Raw genomic sequence first — 22,843 nt, forward strand, 5'->3', positions numbered from 1 at the left:
CTTAGTGGTCCCCCAAAAAGTAGGACCTAAAGTTTCCATGTGACCCAGAAATTCTGCTCCTGTGTATCTACCCAAGGGCATGAAAACATGTGTCCACAGAAAACCATGTCCGTGGATATATACAGTGGCCATATTCACAACAGCCCAGAAGAGGACCAAGCCCCCAAGTCCATGTATGGATGAATGGAGAAGTGAAAGGAAGTCTGCCTGAACTGTGTATTATTCATCCTCCAAAAGACCTTCTGACACCCGCGCCAATGTGGAGGCAGAGGCCGAGGTCCATGCTACACGCCCGTCAGGTGAAGGGTCCAGGACAGAAGAGCACCTGACATGGTAGGTCAGAGGGCTTAGGAGGGTGGGGGTCAGGGAGGAACTGCACCGTAGACATGGGCACTCACAGCGCACTGGGTACACCAGTGCCACAAGGTTGCACACCTTGAAGTGGCTAACTGTAGTCAGGGGAATGTCACCTAATTTTCTAAAAAATGAAAACCATATATAACAACAACAAAGCTACGATGGGAACAAACTGGATTTGTGCCCAAAAGCACATCCTTGGCAAAGATCCAAGGTAAGCTGCCAACAGCGGGACTGGGCCCCAGGCCTGGATCAGCTCACACTGGGTCTGAGTATGGGGGAGAGGCCGTGTGCCCCCACCCTCTGGGCACTCCTTCCATCAAGGTCTGTGTCTGACAAGTGAGCTCACCGCCAACCCTTTTGCCGGTGCCTGCTCAGCCTGACAAATGCCTCCCCTGGGGTGCACAAATTTTCTTTTCCTGGGGCAGTTCAACAGACCCTGGTGCCCCCCAGACTTTGCCAGAGCCCAATCCCAGGGCCACATGGCAGAGGTTTGGACACAGGCTCTCTGGGGGGGGCCCTGGGGCCAGGGATTCTCAGGGGCACAGTTCTTGTCTGAGAGCATTTATTGCTGGAAAACAACGCCCAGGGAGTGCGCTGTCCAGCCCCTGCAAGTGGGCTTAGCCAGCAACACAAGAGGCAGTGCAAGAGACCAGCAGCCCCAGTGTCAGACGGGGGCCCTCTGGAGCTCGCTCAGTCTGTTCCACACAGGAGATCCCAGGGTACCTAGCTCATAGGAGCCGTGGCAGGCTGGAATTGCACTTTCCACCTGTTGTGGGGGGAAGGGCAGTCCTCTGCTGCAGGGGCAGGAGGGCAGCAGGGTCTTCCCTGGGCCTCTCCAGCTAAAGCACACTGGCCTCTGGTCAACAATGATCTCCCAGGGGGCCTCACCACATAGGTGAGGAGCCCCAGTCCTGGGCCTCTCTGTACCTCATCCTGTGCTCTGCTGGGCTTGGTATAATGCAGACTTGCCGCAGTAGCATGGAGGCTCGCAGAGTTCACAGGGAGTCATGCAAGGGTAAGGCCACGGAGAACACTCTCTGTCCCAGGACGTGTGGCTGTGCATCATGCCTTCTTCTCCAAGCTGAGACTGAAGCCTAAAATTATCAGGACCACAGAATGTAACAGAGACCCACTGGGGCAGAATGTCCCAGGCATCCTCCACATTCAAGGGTCCCAGCCAGGACTGTGTGTGACCCCTCTTCCTCTAATACATGGAGGCTTCCTGTGCATGACCTCCATGACCGCCCAGACCACCTCCAAGTACACATCGCTAAAGAGTCAATCTGACAAACACATAGGAATGGGTTAGACCAGCCATGTCCCTCCAAGAGCTCTTGGCGTGATGGAGGGTAGACAGGTCAACACCTCTTGCTGGTGAGGGAGGTGAGTGGGTATCTGTGACTCACCCAGAAGCACCTCTAGAACTGAAGGGTCATCCCCAGGAGCTGGCAGTCCCCACCCCCAGCTGAGGACGAGCCCCTCTGTGGGTAGCCCTGCCCAAGACCCATCCACAGGGGTGGAAAGGCCCCGAGCCTCGCCCACGTCAAGGTCACCCTGAAGGGCCGTCCCAGCCCCTGAAGCCTCCGGGGCAAGGCTGCATGGAGACCTAGCTTCCCCTCCCTTGTCCTACTCTGTCCCTGGCCAGAAGGCCTCCCAGACCCAGGCCTGCTGCATACCTTCCTTGAAGAGCCTGCTCCCCAGTTTCCTCCCCTGGGCCCCCAGGCTGGGACAGGTTCAGCCCATTTGCCTCCTGCTGAGATGCCTCTCCTTACTTCTGCTAGTTACCTGAGTATCTTCCGGGGCCTTTCCTTCCCACCCTTGCACAGAGCTGTTCTGCAGGCATCCCTTTCTACAGCGCACAGCTCTACCTTTGACACATCCCAGCTCTGCCTTTTTCAGTGGGGTTCACCCCATTTGCATTTACTGAGACCATTCATAGGCAATTATTTCCACAGCTTTATTGTTTGCTTTTTATTTACTGTGCTTTCTCTTTGTGCCCCCCACCTTCCCTCTGCGATGGATTGTCTGTGTCTTTTGTGTACTTCCATGTCCCTCTCAGGTTCAGTAACTAGTGTGCTGGTGATCACACATATGCCTAACGCAGGGTCACCCACACCACATACCTCTCCAGGGCCATCGAGCCATCAAGACCTCAGCCCCCGCCAGGTGCTCCTGGCTGGTAATTCTACTCGCCTTGTTTTCAGGGTTACTCCTGCCCAAGCCCCTGCTCCTCTCCACAGCACGTGGTGAGGGCTGCAAGGCTGGATGTGCCACGAGCTCCATGCCTCCCACACCCTCCTCTGACTCTGATCTTCCTTCTGAAGCAAGGATTCGGAGGCAGCTACGCTTTCGCCTCCATATGAAAATGTCTTCCATTTCATCCCTCGGCAGACGCAGCCCTGTGAGCCCAGAGCTCTGCCAGGGGCTGGCTCCCTGCATGCCCCCCAGGGTCTCAAGTCTGCCCCTTGCTCCTGCCACCACCGTCCCTTCAGTCAGATACACTTTGACCCTCATCCCACCCTCCGTGGCTGAAAACTCTCAAGCTACTTGCAGAGTGAACCCCTCTCCCTCCTATGAGAGACTCCTTCTTTGGGGCTGGGGTTAAGTGTTTAAGCTTCAATTCACTGACTATTTCTTTCATTGCTAAGAGTTCCAGGCCCTTGTCTGAAGGGTCCTCGTGTTGCCCTGTGCTTTCATTCTCGCACCTGTTGGATTTGCTTTAAAACCTAAGTGCAGGGCACCTGGGTGGCTCAGTTGGTTAAGCGACTGCCTTCAGCTCAGGTCATGGTCCCGGAGTCCTGGGATCGAGTCCCGCACCAGGCTCCCTGCTCCATGGGGAGTCTGCTCCCTCTGACCTCCCCTCTCATGCTCTCTCTGTCTCTCTCTCAAATAAATAAATAAAATCTTTAAAAATAAAAAATTTTAAAAAATGAAATAAAACCTAAGTGCATTCAGCCCCTGATTCTGGCTCGGGGAAATCCACATTCTCATGTCATGTAACTTTTTTACCATGAATTCCACGCCAGACATATGGCAGGAGCAGTTTCCAGGACAATTTCATTTACCTGCCGGGCACCCCAGTGACACCAAGCACCAACCCAGGCACAGGAGAGGTCAGAGTTTTCCTAGCTGCTTGTCCCAAAGGCCACAGCTTTGTGTGTGACCCCCTCTAATCTGCCCCAGCCCAGTGCTTCCCCTCCTCCCCGTCTCTAGGCCCTGGACCAGCATGCATAGTGTTCCCCGGGAGCTGGGATTTCCCTGTCCCTGAACACAGCTGGTGGAGGGGGAGGGTTGCCTAGCCCTTGGAGACCAGGCAGACTGTGACTTCAGAGCAGGGTTCAGGAGGCCCAGCCACTCCTGCTGTGGCCCTGAGACCCCATTCAGCCTCCAAGAAGACAAGAGGCCACACAGAGAGGGACCCAGCTAACAGATACGCAGTCCCAACTGAGGCCACAGGATAGAGCCAGGAGAGAGCAGCTGAGCCCCACCCACATGTGGCCCACAAAACGGGGTGACTATTCTGGTTCTCACAGCGGCACTCTCAGCCCTGGCCACCGGCTCCTTCACTCCTAGCACCCAAACCAGCTCAGTATCTGTGACTCAGCAATCCTGGGCATCAGCAGTGGTGGGGTCCACTCTCACCAGGCCAGCCACATGGAGCCCCAGGTCCACTGTCCTTGCCATCACCATTCATGTGGACATTCCATGGGCACCTTGAATGCCGCCCCCAGGCCCCTCACTCCACTGGTCCTCTCCTGCACTCCCCTCCAGAAAACAGCAGCCCTCTATCTCCCCACCAGACCTCTCTCTCCCAGACTCCTGCCTGCCATCCCTTCACCTGAGCCTTGGCCAGGCCTCTGTCACCAGTCCCAGCTTCCAAGGTCTCCCCACCTAATCTACTCTCGCACCTGACAAGAGGGATACATTATGCCCCCTACCCTCCCTGGAGAGCCCATGACCAATCACCGCCTGCAGGGACCCCCACCCAGTCCCCTGACCCCTCCCACACCATTTGCACACACACATCCACATCCTGGCACTTGCCCTGCGTGATGCCCAGCACTCTTCCCACCCACTCTGCTGACCAACGGCTGCTCCTCCAGGATGAGGCGCCCCCACTTTGCACACCTGGACCCCTGAAATCCCTCACAAGCAGGCACAGAGTGTGAGTGCCACACACTGCCAGGACTGGCTCTCCCCGGGGCAGCTCCGGGGAACAGGCTCTGGCTTCAGAAAGCTGACAGAAGTAGGCCTTAAGGACAAGCCCTAGCACACAGGACACCTCACTGCTGTCTTCGAGTTACCCCGGGACAGAGGGGCCTAGCAGGGCACAGGGTGGAATGACAGGGAGCAGGGACACGGGGGGTCCCTCATCTGTGGTAATGAGATCCCCAGTGAGGTGGCTGGGGGAGTGGCCTGGTAGGGGTTGTTTCAGAGAGCCTAAGGGTGCCAAGCCCCTCAGGAAACCCAGTCCCGAGCAACTCTTTACTTACTTGGCTGCAAATGTCCTTTCCCTTGTAATTTACCTCTAAAAATGTCACAGTTCTCAAAGAACTCTCAAGAACTGCTAAATTTTTTGTATTGAGGTGAAATTCACATAAGATTGGATTATCCACTGTAAAGTGTGCATTTCAGTGGCAGTACATGGCAAGACTCATCCATGTAACAACTCGTATGGCCTTTTCCTGGGTAAATAACACTCCATCGTGTGGACAGACCACACTTCACTTACTCATTCACTGTTGGAAGACAGTTGAGCTGCTGGCATCTTCTGGCTATTTGGTAGAATGTTGTTATAAACATGGGTATGCAATGCTAAATGTATCTGACATGAAAGTACTTGATTCTGCTTCTAGACTTCTAGACATTTTTTACAATTACAATATCCTAAAAATCACAGGAAACATTCTCAAAAACGAAAAACCCAAAGGAAAAATGGTTGCCCTAAAGACACTGTGCCCATAGTGAGTGGGGATGAAAACCCCTTTTCCCCAAGAACCCAGCATACGATGTTTGGCGGTCAGTCATGGGCGTGGTCATGGGAGATCATCGGCAAACCCCCCAGGGCAGAGAGTCATGGAGCGGAGCCCCTGTGCAGAGCTCAAAGGACCCCTCAGCCATGAAGGGAGCCCCACTTGCAGTGCCCCCAACATTCCCCTGCCTCCACCCAGCACAAAACAAGGAGAAATGGAAGAACTTTTAAAATACTTACTGTAAGAAGGAAAAAAACCTTCCATTCATCTTACCCAACTACTCTACATAAATTACCATAATATGAAACGTTCTATTCTACTTCTGCTTAATCTATTCAGATCAGTAAAAGAAAAAAAAAAATCCATTCATTTTTGTCTTCCTCCTTCAAACAGTTGAATTGCCCATCAATATCTAAGTTTCTTTGCAATCCAACTGTGAAAAGTACAAAAGCAATTGTTTCATCAAATGGGACTCATGTAAACACCAATGACAGCTTCGGTTCCTTCCTGCAGGAAACACACAGCTCAGGACCGAGGTGCTTGCGAATTCTGGGGCCAAAGAGACTGCAGTTCCAACTTCGCCTGCCCTTGTCCTGGCTGCGAAAGTTAACATCTCATGTCTGAGATCTCGTTTGTACAACAGGGAAGAGCAAATGTTAACAAGCACCCCCAAAACCTTAGCGCCTTAGCCATCTCCCCTGAGCTGTCATTTACACCCAGCCTTGGCCACCAAATAGCTCCAGCGTCCTCTATAGGATCTCGAGGCTCTGGCCAAGGAATGGGGCTCACTGGCCACAGGAAGAAGGCTTGATAGGTTTGGGGGCCAGACCTGACACGGTGGAACCCAGTGGTGCCCACAAGGGCTAAAACCCGGCCCCCACTTCTCCCTGGAGAGCCAAAGCCGGGAAGCTGGTGAGCACACGGCTGCATCTCAGCCCCAGGAGGGCACAGAGGCAGATCACTATTACTCATCCTTGTCATTATTTGTGACCAGGCCCAACAGGATGCCTGAGGTGTCCTGAGTCAGGGCCTGTTCCCAGCAACCCAGTACCCAACGGCCACAGAAAGTGAGGGTGGAGAGACAGGATGCATCTTTTAGGATAGCTTTATGCTCAAATCGACCTTGAAGTCACTGGAAACCTCAGTGATGGTGGACTCCAGGGGATACATGTATGGTCCTGCCTTCAGTCCACACCTGCGAGTGCTACTGATGTGGATAGCGGTCACTTCCTGAGCCACTCCTATGAGCACCTGACAAGATGATCTCCTCAAGTTCCCCACCTCAAATGGGGAAACTGAGGCACAGCACTGGGCAGGAGGGGGTGAGGATTCCCACCCAGGTCCCAGTGTGGGAGCCTCTGCTGCCCTGTCGGCGGCCTCCACACTGTTTGGACACATGCCATGGTGGTCAGTCATGACAGGCCAATGAGGCCCAGGAGGTGGCTGCTGCCCACGCACACCAGGTACCCACTTTCCTGAGCCGTGGTCACTCCCCATCACCCACCTTTGCATGGGCGCATGCAGACCCCTCGGGAGCCGTGGCGGCCCAGTGCCATCAACGCCAACAATGGCAGAGGACTACTGAGTCATTCACAGGCTCTTAGATGTACATCCTCGCACATTTAAAAGAAGCCTCTCTGGGGTTCTGGGAATTCCTGGAAGCTTTAGGAGAGGGACTAGTGCATCCTGAAATTACGTGTCTCTTCTTAAAGTTGAATGTAATTACCCAGCAGGCTTCCCATTCAGAGGGGGGGGGGCAGCACGCCCACCGCTGGACTCTGAGGTCAGATACCAATTAGGCGACCCTGAAGATCCCTGCCTGTGACCCGCCCACTTAGCAGAAAGCCTATTGGACACTTCCCGTTCGTACACTGCTCTGACCGAAAACTGCAGCCCTAACTGCTGACATCAGAGCTGGCAGAGACATGACACTCACCCCCCCCCCCGGCAGCCACTCAGCCTCTCCCCAGCCTGCAGAAGCCAATGGCACAGGGCTGGTGCAGGGAGGCCACACACAGGAACACAGCAGAGCCTGGGAAATGGGACTGAGCCTCTTCGCCAGAGTCACGCCTGCACCACTGGCAGGGTGGGCTCCGCAAGCCCCCTGCAGGGCTAGGGGACCTCTGTAGCCCTCCCACATGCCAGCGGCCTCTCAGTGCTGCTACAGCCTAGGGAAGACTCTCTGGGAGGGGCCCTTGCCTTCAGAATTCAGAGCTGACAGAGATGGGTGTGTGGGCCAGCCAAGCCCGCTGTGACTCAGCACTGCCGAGCCTCCTTCCCAGGACTCCCCCTCTGCCTGGCACCTGCTGGCAAAGGGAGCTCGGGCCTGGCACAACCGGCGTGGCCAGGTTTCCCAAACACTGGCTTCCCAGCAGCTCACCTCAGAGAGAAAAAGAGGGAAGCGAGCTACCCCAAGGACAACTTCAGCCGTAGCTGGGTACTCAGACCGCATCAGCTGAAAACCAATCCTTCCGCAGCCTGATGCACATTCACACTAAAACCCCAAGCCCCTGAAATGGTGTCTGCAGCCGGCACTAGACTCCAACAGGGAAATCGAGGCACACGCTGATGCTGCCCTCCCAGACCCAGAGGCTGCAGGACCCCAGAGGAGGGAAGACCACACGTCTTTCTGGCCTCCACCGCAACCCCCCCCCCATGCTGCCCTGTGCCTTGGGGTTAGCTGGTGCCCTGGTTGTGTTTCTCCAGGCCTCTGCAGAGGAGCCCTGAGAGGATGACCAGTCTAGGCAATATGCAAACACAAACCGAGGCCTTTCCTGTGGCTCCGTGACCTGCAGGTTTACTACCCGGAGGGCTCCTACCTGCCACTGCCGTCCCACGGTCCAGCCCCCTCTGCCAGGTGGTCAAGGAACAGAGGGCCAGCTCCACTGCCGGGACTAGGTGGCCAGGGACTCTGGAAACCAGGAGGGACCCCGGACAGAGCTCTGGAGCCCCTAGCCCACTGAGGCTGGGGTAAGCCAAGAGCCACCAGCAGGAAGTTCCACAAACACCCCATCTGGATGTACACCCAGGCAGACTTCACAGAGCTCATAGAGTCCTTCCAGAAAGCACACATACCCATCCCATTACTCAGGCTTCTCTTTAAGAATCCTGAATACTGAATACTGAAAGTTTCCAGATAAACATTGCCCACTAAAGCACTGTATTTCCAAGGAAGATTAATGAACCACACCCAGAAGTGGTTTGGGGGTGAGATGAGAGAGCTCACCGTGGGGTCCATGGCTGAGCAGGGCAACCCCCATCCAGCTAGACAGCATAGCCTGCCCACCCATCAGTTCTTCCTCAAAGATGGAAAGCACAAATTTAACCTGTGCCATCATAAGGATGCTCTTTGACGGCGGCCAAGACGTCCTGGCTGTGCCTAGTGTGGGACCCCTTCCACCATGTCACCATCTCACCCCTTAGCACAGTAACTGGGCATCAACAAGAAACTTATAACCCAGCAAGAAACACAAGCATAATATTTTTCCTTCAAATGAAGACACCAACTATTCCAAAAGGTTTCACCTTTTTAAAGTTAATTACTGGGGTTTCTGGGTGGCTCAGTCAATTAAGTATCTGCCTTTGGCTCAGGTCATGATCCCAGGGTCCTGAGATAGAGTCCAGTAACGGGATCTGGGGCTTCTGCTTCTCCCTCTCCCTCTGCCTGACACTCCCCCTGCTTGTGCTCATGCTCTTGCACTCTCTCTCAACTAAATAAATAATATCTTCAAAAAAAATTTTTTTTAATTTAGTTAACTCTTTCTTGGAAGGACTTTCCTTAAACAAAAGCCAAAAAAAGCACATCACCAACATCATGAAGGGCAGGCTGATAAGCACGCAGCTTTCACCATCCAGGTAATATGGACCAATCTGCCTTAAAGAAACTGCCTTAAAGAAAATAAATGGAAAAATGAGAGATGGGTAATGTCGTTTTAATGTTAAACAAGTGTATTGCACATTGGGTTTTTTTTTTTTTTTTTTTTAGTCAACTGAGGTACTTATTAATGATTCAGATATCAAAAATTTTAAGTGTCAGAATGTTTTAAAGCATTTCTAAGTGCTTTTTTCAACTGCAAGAACAATGAGTATTTTTGGCTTCAGAATATTTTCCACTGCATTGTAATGAACAAGCAGCTCAGTGTTCGGTTTTAAACCAAAGCAGGGATTACATCAAGAATGCAGTTTGAATTGTGCATCTATCTAAATACAAAAGTGAGGGGAAAATCCTAACTGCAGGCCACAGTCTCCCCCAGACACATCCCCCGAAAGCTAACACTCACACTTCTGCTCCTCCAGCCCAGAATCTTCCCAAGACTGAGTCTGTGCTCACTTGTGCCCAATAGGTTAAATTAGATGATAGGGGAAACAAAATTCAATTCAGAAACCCAGACAAAAGTCTGAGCTTTGCTTGAAAAATGAAAGGCTACTGCGGTGAGACCTAACATATTCTACCCCTTCAAACAATCAAGACATTTAACTCCAAAGACAGATCTCAAATAAGAGACAGCCCAAACTCAAGTTGACTGCAGGGCAGCATGCCACAGCCAGATGCAAAGACCTCAAGTGCAGATGTGTCTTTGAGTCCAAGGGTCAGGGACAAATACCAGACAACATGACCCCAGACGACATGGAGGACCCGATGAACCATGACCCCTCCCTTCCCCTGTAGCTGGATTCTCCATCACGACTCTCTCCCTTGCCCAGGCCAGTCCCTGGACCTTGCCTTGGAAGGGCAGCTGCTTGCCGAAGAGAGAAAACTAGGGACACCATTCTCAATTCCCGGGCACAACCTCAAGGGCAGTATCAGTTTCCACTTTTAAAGACTTTTCCCTAAACTGAAACAGGCAGGATCACTGAAAGTATGCAGTTGTTAATGAAACATATGGCCCAGAATTACTTTTTCTCCCCTTCCAACAATACGACACAGTTATGTGATCCTGGAAGCAAGGCCACTGCAGACCTATAGCTGGGAAAGTCATCCCAGAGCCCCTGGACTCCTGACAGTGTTTCTGGAAATACCAGGTTACTTGATCTATGGTACATTTCCCCCGCCAGCCCTTGCTGGCATACACACTGAAAAAAGAACACTGTGGACCACCCTAATGACCTTTCAGCAGGCAGACTCGATTTTCCTTAACTGGGGACAAAGGTCACACAAGCAAAAAGCCATTCCTTGTCCAGATAACCTGTGCAGAGCCTGCCACCTCCCCAGGCAACCTACAGCAGTATGGCAGGGGAACAGAGACTGGCCTGGGGGGAACTGCAGCCAGGAGCGGTCTGGTGGGAAATGGCAGAGGTCAGGGCGGCCCCATACCACACGCAGACCCGGGGAACACCAGGGTTGCAGGGACAAGGAGCTGCTACATGACAAGAAGGTTGGGAGCGGGAGGCGGCTGCCCCTGGCCGCGAAGAACCCAGCTCCTCTTCGGGTGAGGCCAAGGAGGAGCAAGGCGCACCGCTGGCATCCTAAACCCTCAACCATACGCTCCGGAGAACTCTCTGACCCCAAACACGGAACGCACAAACCCCGCAGATCCCTGGGCTCATCCTAGGACCCGGGGCGCCGGTCTCTCAAACAGACCTGCTGCCTCCCCCGATTGGGCGAATCCAAAGGGCACGGATTTAAAGAAACCTCCCACCCTGAGAGACCACCGACGCCTGGGAGGGCGGGGAAGCCGGATCCAGAAAAGCGGTCAGCGCGGGGGCAGCAGCGGGTTCCTCGGATCGGTCAGTGCCACTGCGGCCTCCATGTCCCTAGGTTGTTGGGTGACCCCACCCGAGCGGTATCGCCCCCAGCCAGGGCCCCAACGCTCCCGCCCGCCCCGCTGTGCCGGCCCCCAGCTTGCGGCCAGGACCCTGCGCCCCGCACCCCCGTCCCCAGCCCCGCGCCGGCCACAGCGGACACGAGCCGGGGCCGGCGCGGGGACGCAGCGCCCGCAGTGCGACTGGCGCAGCCAACGAGGCGCGAGGCGCGCCGCCCGGACCCCGACCCCGCGGCCGAGGAAGGCACCCGCCCTGGGTTCAAGAGTACGCGGGTGGGCACGGGCCAAGGACAGGGCCGAGGGGAGGATCAGCGCTAGTTGGGGGAACGCAGGTCCGGGGCAGCGGGACCCGGGAAGAGGAAAAATGGGGGTCCCCTCCGAAACTGGGGAAGTGGGGAGAGGGTCTCCTCCGGAGTGCGGCCGGAGGCTGGGAGGCACATTCTGGGTCCAGGATAACGGGGGCGGGCAGAAGAATAAGGGAGCCCTCCGAGGCAGGGAAGAGGGATGGAAAGGTCCCTCCGGGACCCAGGAGAAGTAGGAGGGGTCCGCTTTGGGCTGCGGGCCGGGGACCACGGGATGCGAGCCCGGAGCCACGCATAACAGGGATGAGCAGGGAGCTGGGCGCGTCCCTGCCGCGCCAGAGGGGAAAGAGCGCCCAGGTCCGCGCGCGAGAGCAGGAGAGTCCAAGACCCCGCCGGGGAAGGGGCAGGAGAGGCGGGACCCGCCGCAGGGGTCCCGCGGCCGCGCGTGCGGGTAGCGGAGTGGAGGTCGAGGGTGTCGCGGCAGGCGAGAGAGGGCCAGTCACCCGAGGAGGGGCGGGCGCTCACCTTGGGTTTGTACAGCCACTTTCGGAACCTGTTCATCATCGCCGCGCCGCGCGGACCCGGCCCCGCGGCCCTCGCCTCCGCAGCGCTGCGCCCCGCCCGGCTGCAGCGCGGGGCGGACGCGGGGGCAGGGCCGGGCCGGGGCCCGCGCGGTGCCTGGGCGGCTGGCGCGAGCGGAGCCCAGCGCGGGGCCTGGCGGAGGGTGGCGGACAGGTGCGCGGGGCAGGTGCGCGGTCGGAGATGCTCCGCTAGCGGCGCGCAGGGCGGACCCCCAGCCCCGCAGCAGGCGAACCGGCGGGCAGACAGACGCTGGCACCGCGGCGCCGGCTCCTCGCGGCTCACTGACAACCCGCGCCTCGCGGGCCACCGCGCCGCTCGCCGCACATGCGCCGACGCGCCGCGAGCCCCCTGCCCGCCCGCCCAATCCCGAGGCGCCGTGCCGCGCCCCGCCCGAGGCGCGCTCCCCGAGGGCGACCCAGCGCTCCCGGGAACGGCGAAAAACTACAAGTCCCGATGGGCATTGCGGGGAGGCGGGGCCCTGGAAACACCGCCCTTGGTCGCGCAGGGGGCGCTGTGTATTCTGGGGCTTGTAGTCTTTCCGCAGGGAGAGCCGGAGCGTGCAAGCCGGTTGCTAGGTGACGACGTCCAAACTGCGCCCTTGAGCACACCCCCTGTCCCGGCTTGTGGCGGAGGTCCCGGCTGAGTAAGCGTGAAGTGGGGGACCCGCCTGGCTTTGTGAGACCTGCCGCACCCGCTGGCTCTGGCATCTGCTGTGGCTGCGGGTGGAAGTGGGACGGGAGGTTGGCGGCAGGAGCGCCCGCGAAGCCGGCCCGCAGGTAGGAGGTGGGAAGGAAGCAGGTAGGGAGCCGATAGGGAGGAGGGCGAGGCCGGTCCCCTCAGCCGTCCCCTCAGCCGTCCCCTCAGCACCAGCGCCTCTCTCCAGTAGCTTCCCATGGTCTGCAGGCGGTGCTCATCCTCCTTTTGCTTCTCATCTTGCTTTCGCTGACCACCTTTCTGGGCTTCTTCCCAGCTTCTTGATTAAAGTTAACTGTGCTTTTGTTTTCTTTTTAATCGCTACAATAAACGGTGCTTTTCATAAAGATTTTCTACCGTATTTACTACTTCCCCCAACCGTGCCCTAATTTGGATCCATAAAGACAATCACCAAAATCTAAGAACCTATTATGTATCAAGCAGAGAGCTAAAAACAAATGTGTTGAATACAAAAAAACTTAAATTCCCATTGACAGCTGTGGAAACTGAGGGAGAAGATGCTGCTATGCTCTTGGCTTTAGGAGAGGGTCCAGATCAAGGACAGCAGGCCCCCAGCAGTTTCGCACTTTCCCCTGACCCCACCCAGCACCTCTCTATCGGTGTTCTGAAATGTGCAGACTTGGGGTGCAGGAAATGGAAGGAATGTCTCCCTTGGTAGAGAACTTACTCTCTGAGACTCCTGTTATTTATCAGTGGTCCCAGGGCTAAGTGCTCTGATGGCTCTGGGTCCCTGAGCTCTTTAGTCTATGAGAGTCAATGAGACTGGGCACAAGCAGCCTCGGGGATTTCCTTATGTACTGGTGGTGGGCCATGTTCATTTTTGAGTGCCTGGTTGATGTTCCCTACTCCCTCCAGCTACTACTGAATCGCTGCTCCCGTAAGCAGCAAACACACTACCCACACACCCTGAGTTGCCTCTTATCTTCAGCTCTTCTGCATCTTCTTTCTGGAGCCCACTCTTGTGGGCTCCAGGTCTGATTTTTCACTCTAATCAGATTTTTACCCAACTCCTACTCCAAAGTTCTTCATCAAAGTCATTGTTGACCCCGATATTGCTAAGTCCAGTGATCAGATCCCCATCTCTTCCTGGAACTGTCAGCAGCAGGCAACCCGGCCAAGTGCTTGCCTCCTTAACACGCCACCTTGCTTGACTGGAACAGATCACACTCCCTGACTCTCCTCTTGTGGTTGCTCCTTCTCAGTCTTCTTGGCTGGGGTCCCCTCTGTTTCCCAGCCTCCTAACACAAGAGCTCCAGGACTCAGTCCTTGGAAGCTCTTCTCTTCACTCCTTCCCTGGGTGATTTTCTGCAGTCACACAGTCTGATAAAAAACCATTTTCTCCTGACCTTTCCAAAACGTATATCTCTAGCCTGAACATCACCCTGGGACTGCAGACCCCGTTACCTATTCTTTGCCGGTAGAAGTCTAACAAGTCCCCTTAAACTCAACATGCCCAAATGGACTCTCCATCTTTCCCCCTAAGACCTCCTCCTCCCCAGCCAGTGCTTCTAGCATGAGAACTCGGGATAGAAACTTGGGTGCCTGCTCTCTATGGTTCTGTCCTTGGCCAACTCCAAGGCTGGGGCTGTTACTGCTGTGCAGAGGCTTCCCCCGATGCCTCCCAGTTTGAAACTGTGCTTGGGAGGAAGGCTGGCTTCAGGGAAGTGAGTATATCAGTTAAGATTAGGTTCTTAATCTTAAGATTAAGCTAGGGGTGCCTGGGCGGCTGAGTTGGTTAAGCATCGACTCTTGGCTTTGGCTTAGGTCATGATCTTATGGGTTATGGAATAGAGCCCTGTGTCTGGCTCCCGCTCAGTAGGGAGTCTGCTTCTTTCTCTCTCTGCCCCTCCCCTTGCTCATGTTCACTCTTGCTCTCGCTCTCTCTCTCCCTAAAATAAAAAAATCTTTTAAAATTTTTTAGGGGCACCCCAGGTGGCTCAGTAGGTTAAGTGGCTGCCTTTGGCTTGGATCATGATCCCAGAGTCCTGGAATCAAGCCCCACATCAGGCTCCCTGCTCTTGGGGAAACTGCTTCCCCCTCTGCCCCCCCCCCCCCCGCTCATGTTCTCTGTCTCTCTCTCTCTCTTAAATAAATAGCATCTTTTTAAAAATTTTTAAAGATTAGATTAAGCTACATGTAACAAAAACCCCCAAGATCATAGTGACCCAAATAAGATCATTCATGTTTCCATAAAGGAGGTTAGTGGGGAGGCAATCCTGGAAGATATAGCAGCTATAGAAAGCCACCAGGGACTTGGTTCTTCTCTCTTCCTTCTCTGCCATCTTGAACATGTTTCCTCACAGTCCAGAATGGCTGCCCAAGTTCCTGCCATCACTTCTGAGTCCAGGCAGCAGGATGGGAAAGAGAAAAAGCATGTATGCCTCTGCCTTTTTAGAAAGAATGTCCTGAAATCTCACACCTTCATGGCATACCCAGTTGTCACAAAGGTGGGAGAATGTCATCTTCCAGCTGGGCAGCAAAAAACCCAACTAAAACTTGGTGCTTTGTTACTCAGGAGGAAAGGGGGTCTGGAGATTAAAAAGCAACCAGCAAAACCTGCCATGGGGGTCTGTACTTAGAGCACAAGCCTTCAGAGCATGACTTGGCAAAAATCCTTCAGAGAATTTTACTAGGCTCAAAAGCCAGGGAAAGAATGTATATGAATTAATGCAATTTGGTATCTATGGAAATGAAGGCTCTCTAGTGGCTGAGACTGTTGAACTGGTTTGTGTCTGATGGAATTTAAACCTCCTGTAGTCTCATTTCTTTCTATAAATAGAATTTGCTAAGAAAAGAGAAGCTTTGGTCCAGCCCACCTTTAAAGTTTCCTTAAATATGAGGCGGTCAAGTCTTGATTAGGGGAGTTAAATCTTGAGAATTAAATGCCACTTCCCAACCTCTGGTTTTGCCCCCATTAAAACAAAACCAAGGAGCTAAGAGCATGTATCAGAATCAGATGACTTTATACCTGTCTCCCACCCAGACATGTGATCATATTGCCTAAGCTCATAGGCCAACTTCAGTGAGAACGTAAAACTCCAAGGTCTCTTTTCCTGATGTCCACCTTCTTGGTGCAGCTGCTGCTTGCTGGGGTGAGGGTGCAGATCCCCTGGCCCAGGAGCCCTGGGCCTGACAGTGAGCCAGGGACCCCTCTCTCCTCCCCACAACCCCCCACAGACTCCCTTCTGCAGCCACCACCTGGCTCATGCTGTCATAGCTTCCAGTTTGTTCTATCCAGGCCAGCTCTGGATTTGGGGGACAGCTTGGGTGGTTCCCTTGCTCTTCGTGGACTTGTGTCCTCACCAAAGGGCCGCTAGAAGCATGCTTTCTCTGGAATGTTCCAGCTCCAGGATAGGAGGGAGGGCAGGAAAGTCATCTGCCCTGGAGCAGCTCCCCTGCATGCAGACCGCCCAAATCAGCTGCTGGAGGGAGGGAGCCCTTTTCTGACTGTTCTTGGTTCCTCCAGGCTGAACTGTGTTCAGAGCAGAGGCAGGATGGTAGGGTCAAGGGCGAGACCCCATCTAGGGGCAGCGCCCCCAAGGGAGAGCCGGGAGAAGGGATAAAAGATACTGCATCCTTAACATTGTTTCTATAAAAACGGACTTTTTACTTGTTGCACTCATTTTCTTGTGAGCTCTGGAATATGTGAATGTTATTTGCCTTTATTATGTTGGCATGGTGCCTCTTTCACCCAGGAATGGCTCTCCCCGAGATGTTCTCACGAGTCAGGCAGAGAGGCTCAATCTCCAACTCCTCAAGGGGTTTGTTCTCATCCACATCTACTTGCTTAGTAAATCTTGTCATATCTGTTATCCTCCATTTAAATGAAACAATAAAACTGAACTCTGTTGAACTATAGGATCTATGGGAGCACAGGTTTTAAAAAACACTAATATGATCTTTGGGGAGATCTATCTCTGGGTGTCAAAGCCATCTTTCAGATTAAAACTATGAGTACCGGTTAGGGTACCTTCTGGCACCTTCTGGCACCTTCTGGACCTTCTGGCACCTTTTTGTGCCCTGTTGTTCACCCTGCAGACACAGCTGTGGCACTGGCTGGGGACCAGCTCCAGTAAGGGCCAGGACTTAGAGGCAGGAAAGCAGGGTCCTGCTCCAGCTGCTCATGGGGGCGTCACACAAGTTCAGACGAGTTCAGAGAAGGCACAGAGAAGGGACAAGTTGGGGGAGGAGGAAGCCAGCCTCCACAGGGGCTGTGTTTGCATCTGGTGTTGTTGGGATGCCTAGGAGCTCACCAGGGAGAGGACAAAGAGTGTTCAAGTTTCGGGAGACACATGTCAGAGGTGTGGGAGCCAGTGAGAAGCCTGGTGGACAGAGCTGGGGTAAAGCAGAAGCAGGAAAAGGGCTCAGGATCTGGGATCCTAGATTAGGAAGGGTCCCCCAGGAGCTGAGAACTTGGAGGGATTTGTTCATGATGGCTGTTAGTGGCAGGAGACTCTCCTGACCTGAGACCACTCCTCCCCAAACCTCCCTCCCCTCAGAGGGTAGCACCGCCCCTGTCTGATCTACCAGGGGCCTTGGGTCCTCCTGCCTTTCCCCCACACTGGGCACAGAACCTACCTAATAAAATAAGGTGTTCCTGGGTCCATCAGCTGCATTAGGTGGAGAAAAACCCAATCTTGCTAGGGCAAAGATTGCAAATGGTGGAAATAAATCTCTTCCAGGACTTCACCAGAGTCAGTGTTTCCTTCATGGCCCCTGAGGCCCGTCACTGCAAGCCAGACCCCAGGAAGGGGTCCCTCAGAGCCGGGATCTGGGCAGACCCCCTCCCTAGAGTCCAGGCCCCACACCAAGAAAAGGAACTGGCTACACGTCCCTCAGTGCCACCTTTGGCTCAGAGATTCCTTCAGGTCGTGCCCAGAGCTCACTCCCTTGGTACTGATCACTCATGCGCACTTTGGGGCAAGACCAGTTGTAGAAATAGGGCTGTGTCACACCAGAGTCCCCCACAGGTCTTGGCCGTTACCTTCAGCAGTTTGCCCTGGTTTCTGTAGGACCATTGGCTGGTCTCAGTGCATTTCCCTGTTTCGAAAGGACTTTCCTAGTCACATACAAGAGAGGGTCCTGCTGGCTTCAGTCCCTGCAAAGTAGGGCTGGCCCCAGGAGCAGCCCCTGAGGGGACAGCCCCAGGTCAGGCCTGCAGGGCTGGGTGGTACAGGGGCCCAGGGATGCAGCCAGCAGATGGGAGAGGATGCAGACTGGTCCTGACCTTGACCAGGGCAGTGTCGAAGCCTCTTTCCCTGAGCGCTTGGTAAAACCCACTCAGAACGGTGCCAGGTGCAGGGCTCCTGCTAGAGCCCCTTGTACTGGGTTCTGATGTCCTTGGCCTGCCACCTGCTATCACCTAGAAATTCTCTTGCTTTCTGGTCCCTTGTGTGAACCGACAGGGAAGGGGTGGGGCCTTGCCTGTCTGCACATGCCATCCTTCTGTCCAGGTCAGAGATGGATTCAATGCTGGGTAATCTGAGGCCACTCCAAACTCCTGTCCCTTCTGAGGCCACCTGCTCTCTCCCTCGGTGACAAAAGGCACTTGGGAGCCCCGTCTACCAGGAAACCAACCCATCCTTCCTTTCTGTAACATCTTCTCTCCTGATTCCCCTCTTCTCTTTCTGGAGTGCCTGTTAATTGGCACGTGGACTTTTTGGAGAGGTTCTCTGCTTTCCTGTGTGCTTTTCTTCTACTTTCTGCATCTTCATCTTTTTTTTTTTTTTTTTTTTTAAGATTTTGTTTATTCAGGGGCACCTGGGTGATTCAGTGGGTTAAGCCTCTGCCTTTGGCTCAGGTCATGATCTTAGGGTCCTGGGATCGAGCTCCACATCAGGCTCTCTGCTCAGCAGGGGGCCTGCTTCTCCCCCCCCACCCACCGCCTGCTTCTCTGCCTACTTGTGATCTCTGTCTGTCAAATAAATAAATAAAATCTTTTTTTAAAAAAAGATTTTGTTTATTCATTGGAGCGAGAGAACGCACAAGTGTGGAGATAGACAGAGGGAAAAGCAGACTCCCTGCAGAGCAGAGAGCCCAACATAGGGCCCAATCCCAGGACTCCAGGATCACGACCAAAACCAAAGGCAGCATCTTTTTTTTTTTTTTTTAATTTATTTATTTGACACACAGAGAGAGATCACAAGTAGGCAGAGCAGCAGGCAGAGAAAGAGAGGGGGAAGCAGGCTCCCTGTGGAGCAGAGAGCCCAACGCGGGGCTCGATCCCAGGACCCTGAGACCATGACCCCAGCCGAAGGCAGTGGCTTAACCCACTGAGCCACCCAGGCGCCCCCAAAGGCAGAGTCTTAACCAACTGAGCCCTCCAGGGCCCCTGGACTTCATTATTTTTTTGCTCTCAGGGAGATTTTCTCAACTTTACCTTCTGCCCCTTGTATTCACATCTTTAGTTCTGCTGCCATATTTTCATTTGCAAGAACTCCGTTTTCCGCCGGGGTTCCTCGTTCCTCAGATCCCATATGGCTAGTCTTTGGGAGGGGGTGTGCTTGAATCTGGGCTTGAACTCTGCTCCTCCTCTCGCTGGCTTGCTTCAGTGTTTCGTGTCAGAGGTTCTCTGAGGCGACCTCTGGTATTTGGTCCTCACTCTCCTTAAAGCGCTGGGGGACTCAGCCAGCGGCCACATCGGCTGAGATAGCCCATCTCCCTGGGGACCCTAGTGACAGTTTGCTTTTCTGACCTGTCTCCCCTAGGGGGCCTCAGCTGGGGGCTGCTATCTAGAGCCATCCCAAGTTGTTGGGGGTGAAACAGAGGTGCCTCAGTGGTCCCCAGGGCACTGGCAGCCTGGCTCTGCCAACAGCAGGTGCCTGGGAAGACCAGCAGGGGGGCGGCAGGTGGGGAGGGAGCCCCTGCTGGGCCTGTCCACCCCTCTCCAAGGACAATTTGGAGGTTACCTGTTAGAACTGGTTCCTGGGGGCCCAGCCCCACCCCAGACAGCTTCTCCAATGTCTCCCAGAGAGGGTCTCTGGGCAAACCGGTCTCCTGGAGATAGTATGTTTCTGGAATGTTCAGTGCCCATACCAGGTCTGACTACTTACCAATTGTGCATTCTCTCTAGGTTTTGGGTCCTTCGTCTTTAAAATGGGGGTGTTGGCTCTGGTGACCAGAGGACTGTTTTTGCTCCAGCCTTTGGGGATTAGGTTACCCACCCCTCTGGGCAAGGCCTGCTGCCTAGACAGTCACTGAACCCCACCTGGGCTGAGAGCTGCTCAGAGCTTCCCCCACTCCCAGGGGTCATCCCTACCTTTGCACAGTTGCAGGCCTTGGGGCCACATTGGGTGCCTGGGAGCGTCTAGGGGCTGTGGGTGAGGGCTCCCCAAGGCCAGCCTGGGCCCTGCAAGTAGCAGAGGCCTGCAGGGATGCAGTCCTGGAAGTGGGCCGAGATTACCCAGCTGGGGTTCCTCCTTCCCTCTAACACACTCCCTCACTGTGAGAGGCCCCAGGCTCCCCAGAGGCCCCAGGCTATCTGTGGCTAAGGGGTCTGTGGCTGCCTTTGCCACCTGCTGAGGCTGTGGAGCATGTGACCTGGAGTGGTTTGCTTTTAGGGTCCTGCCCTGGGAAGATGGCCTACTATGGAAAATGCATTGAAACTGTCATTGAGCAATTGAACAAATTTCAGCCTGAGAAGGACAGTCCTGAGCAGTTCTTGGAGGCGACATCCACAGCCCTACAGGTAGGGCCAGAGGGCAGCTCGGGGCTTGCTGCGAGGCTTGCCCATGACACCTGTCATGTAGCTAGTTACCTTCTAGCAAAACAACATCAAATTCCTTCCTCACAGCTGCTTCCCTTCTGACCTGTGGAGAGACCTTGAGCACAGCTCCTAGGTGTGCGTGGTGTCACTGTAGGTCACAACGATGACCCTTCAGGGACAGGTCACCATGTGTGACCTCAAGAGGCACTCTTGTTGATCAGAATGTCACCCCAGTGTTGTGAAAAGAAATAAGGCCTCCGCAACCCAGGACATACCTGTGCGGTACCATCCCAAACCAAAAATAGGGAAGAGTCACGTTAAATGGGCCACCACTCCGGAGAGTGGCGTCCTTCCTGGGGCAGCTCTGCACGGACAGTGAGTGGGCTAACTGGCCTCCCACAGAGCAGTGAGGCCCGAAGGAGCCCACCCCACACTCCACCGCTCCTTCCTCTTGTGATCTACACCTGGAAGAAACAAGGGACCTTCCCCTTGGCAACTCAGCCCTGTCCCTGTGCCCCAGGATGGTCCCTGTCCTTTTCTGCCCCAACTGCAGCCCACCCCCATTTCCAGCATGTACAGAGACCACTCAGCAGGATCCCAGGATGGGAGTGGTGTGGCTCTGGCCCCTCCCAACCCCTCAGCAGCCCTCGGAGGCCTCGCTGGGATGGAGGTCTCTGCCCTTGTGTCCACCGGCCATGTGTCAAGGGCGGAGCCCAGGGAGCAGGAGTGTGCATTGCGGGGGGACCTTCGGGACTTTGGGAACATGGGTCCCATTGGAAAATCTGTGGGATAGCCCACCGCCCGCCACCCACCATCATCATCCAGCATTGAGAACAACTGCACCTGCAGCGGCTTGAAGGTAGGCTGGGCTGTGGTGTGAACGCCACAAACTTCTACTGCAAGTTTGCCTCTGATTGCTTTACCAGGGCCCTTGGGAGCTATTTAGCACCCACCCCCTGGGGAACAGCTGTGACCAGGCCCCACCTCCACTACCCCCCACCTGCTCAGCTGCAGCGTTTGCCAGGCCCCAGGCCAGAGACGGACTCCCTTTCCCTTGGGGTGTGGTAGGGGATTCTCCTCCTTTATGGGCTGCCTGTGGTATGGCAGCCTGAAAATCCAGAGACAGGATGGGGTAGGTGGGCACTGGCAGCTGAAGGGTCCTGAGCCCTGGGTGGTAGGCACACAAAAAGGCTGGAGGGGTTCCAGCAACCAGAGCCTCTCCCACAGGAGAAAGCTTGGGACTCTGCTGACCCAGGGCCTGCTCCCAGTGTCACTCAGGGGAAGACCAGGCAGGTCTCGGGGAACACTCCTCCCCCCAGGCCCCTGCACCCTTCTTTCGAGCTCTTGCCCTCAGAGCCTAGGTTTGGTGGGGAGGTGGTCAGGCCACAATGCTCCAGCCCCAGGAGGAACTGGCCTCCCCAGTGCCTGCTTGCCGCCTGGCCCCTTGGGCTACTCCAGGGCACAGCTGAGCTTCTCTGTCTGCCACAGGTCTTTCCCAGCAGCCATGACTGCTGTTAGTCTTCTTGTCCTAAAAGGAAGACCTCCCTTGAGGGTCTCACCTTCCACTTCTGAGAAGGCTCCTCTGCCTGTGCCCCTCCAAAATTTTCCCCCACTGCTCAGCACAAACAGTGGAGTTACTGTCCTTTATTTCTAAATAACAACTGTTACAGAAAGTTGCGTTTGTTACAACAAATAGTGTGGGTCATTTTTCCCCACAACCAACAGATTATTATGGGCAAGCCCCGCATGATTCCGCCCACCCTGCTCTGTGTGCGTTTCGGTGGGGAGGGAGATCAGCACGGCGTCCGCGCCCCGGAGAGCCGCCCGGGATCTCTGCAATGGGCACCGATGCTCACACCGGGCAGAGAGGCAGCTGGGCCCCTAGGTCCTTTCAAATGTCCACCTCGAGTCCAGGCAGCTGGGACAACACACTCTTGTCTCCAGTTGTCAGAAAATTGGTATGATCTGCTGCTTTTGTTGGACAAATGCTCAAGACTGCCACCTGACAGAGAATGACCTGGCATGTAAATGGGCCAGCAGTCCAGAGAAGGGCAGCAGTCCAGAGAAGGTTCAAAAAAGATAAGTTGCAGTCCTAACCACTGGTTACCTGTGAATGTGACCTCACTGAGAAACACCGTCTTTACAGATATCATTAAGAATCTCGAGATAAGATCATCCTTTTTTTTTTTTTAATTTTTTATTTTTGATAAACATATATTTTTATCCCCAGGGGTACAGGTCTGTGAATCAACAGGTTTACACACTTCACAGCACTCACCAAATCACATACCCTCCCCAATGTCTATAATCCCACCCCCTTCTCCCAAACCCCCTCCCCCCGGCAACCCTCAGTTTGTTTTGTGAGATTAAGAGTCACTTATGGTTTGTCTCCCTCCCAATCCCATCTTGTTTCATTTATAGAGATAAGATCATCCTTGATTCAGG

At 54.6% G+C, this 22,843-nt stretch overlaps 2 protein-coding genes across 10 annotated transcripts in view; one reads left to right on the forward strand and one right to left on the reverse strand.

The window, feature by feature from the left end:
- The window catches only part of ZFYVE28 (zinc finger FYVE-type containing 28), a 102,558-nt gene extending 90,543 nt beyond the window's left edge, over window positions 1–12,015 (reverse strand). For all 9 annotated transcript variants that reach the window (XR_009400331.1, XR_009400326.1, XR_009400332.1 and 6 more), the window contains exon 1: window positions 11,923–12,015. Coding sequence is in view for 6 of the 9 variants with exons in the window: in XM_059379578.1 (XP_059235561.1) it covers window positions 11,923–11,961 (39 nt within the window). In the remaining 3 variants the exon portion in view is untranslated. The remainder of the gene's footprint in view (window positions 1–11,922) is intronic.
- A 313-nt stretch (window positions 12,016–12,328) lies between these two features.
- Window positions 12,329–22,843, forward strand: part of CFAP99 (cilia and flagella associated protein 99) — a 34,415-nt gene continuing 23,900 nt past the window's right edge. Inside the window, exons 1-2 of the mRNA XM_059379648.1 lie at window positions 12,329–12,755; window positions 20,253–20,380. Of these exons, the coding sequence (XP_059235631.1) occupies window positions 20,270–20,380 (111 nt within the window). The 5' untranslated portion in view covers window positions 12,329–12,755; window positions 20,253–20,269. The remainder of the gene's footprint in view (window positions 12,756–20,252; window positions 20,381–22,843) is intronic.

Source organism: Mustela nigripes, chromosome 1 (genome assembly GCF_022355385.1).
Source record: "Mustela nigripes isolate SB6536 chromosome 1, MUSNIG.SB6536, whole genome shotgun sequence".
NCBI lineage: Eukaryota > Metazoa > Chordata > Mammalia > Carnivora > Mustelidae > Mustela > Mustela nigripes.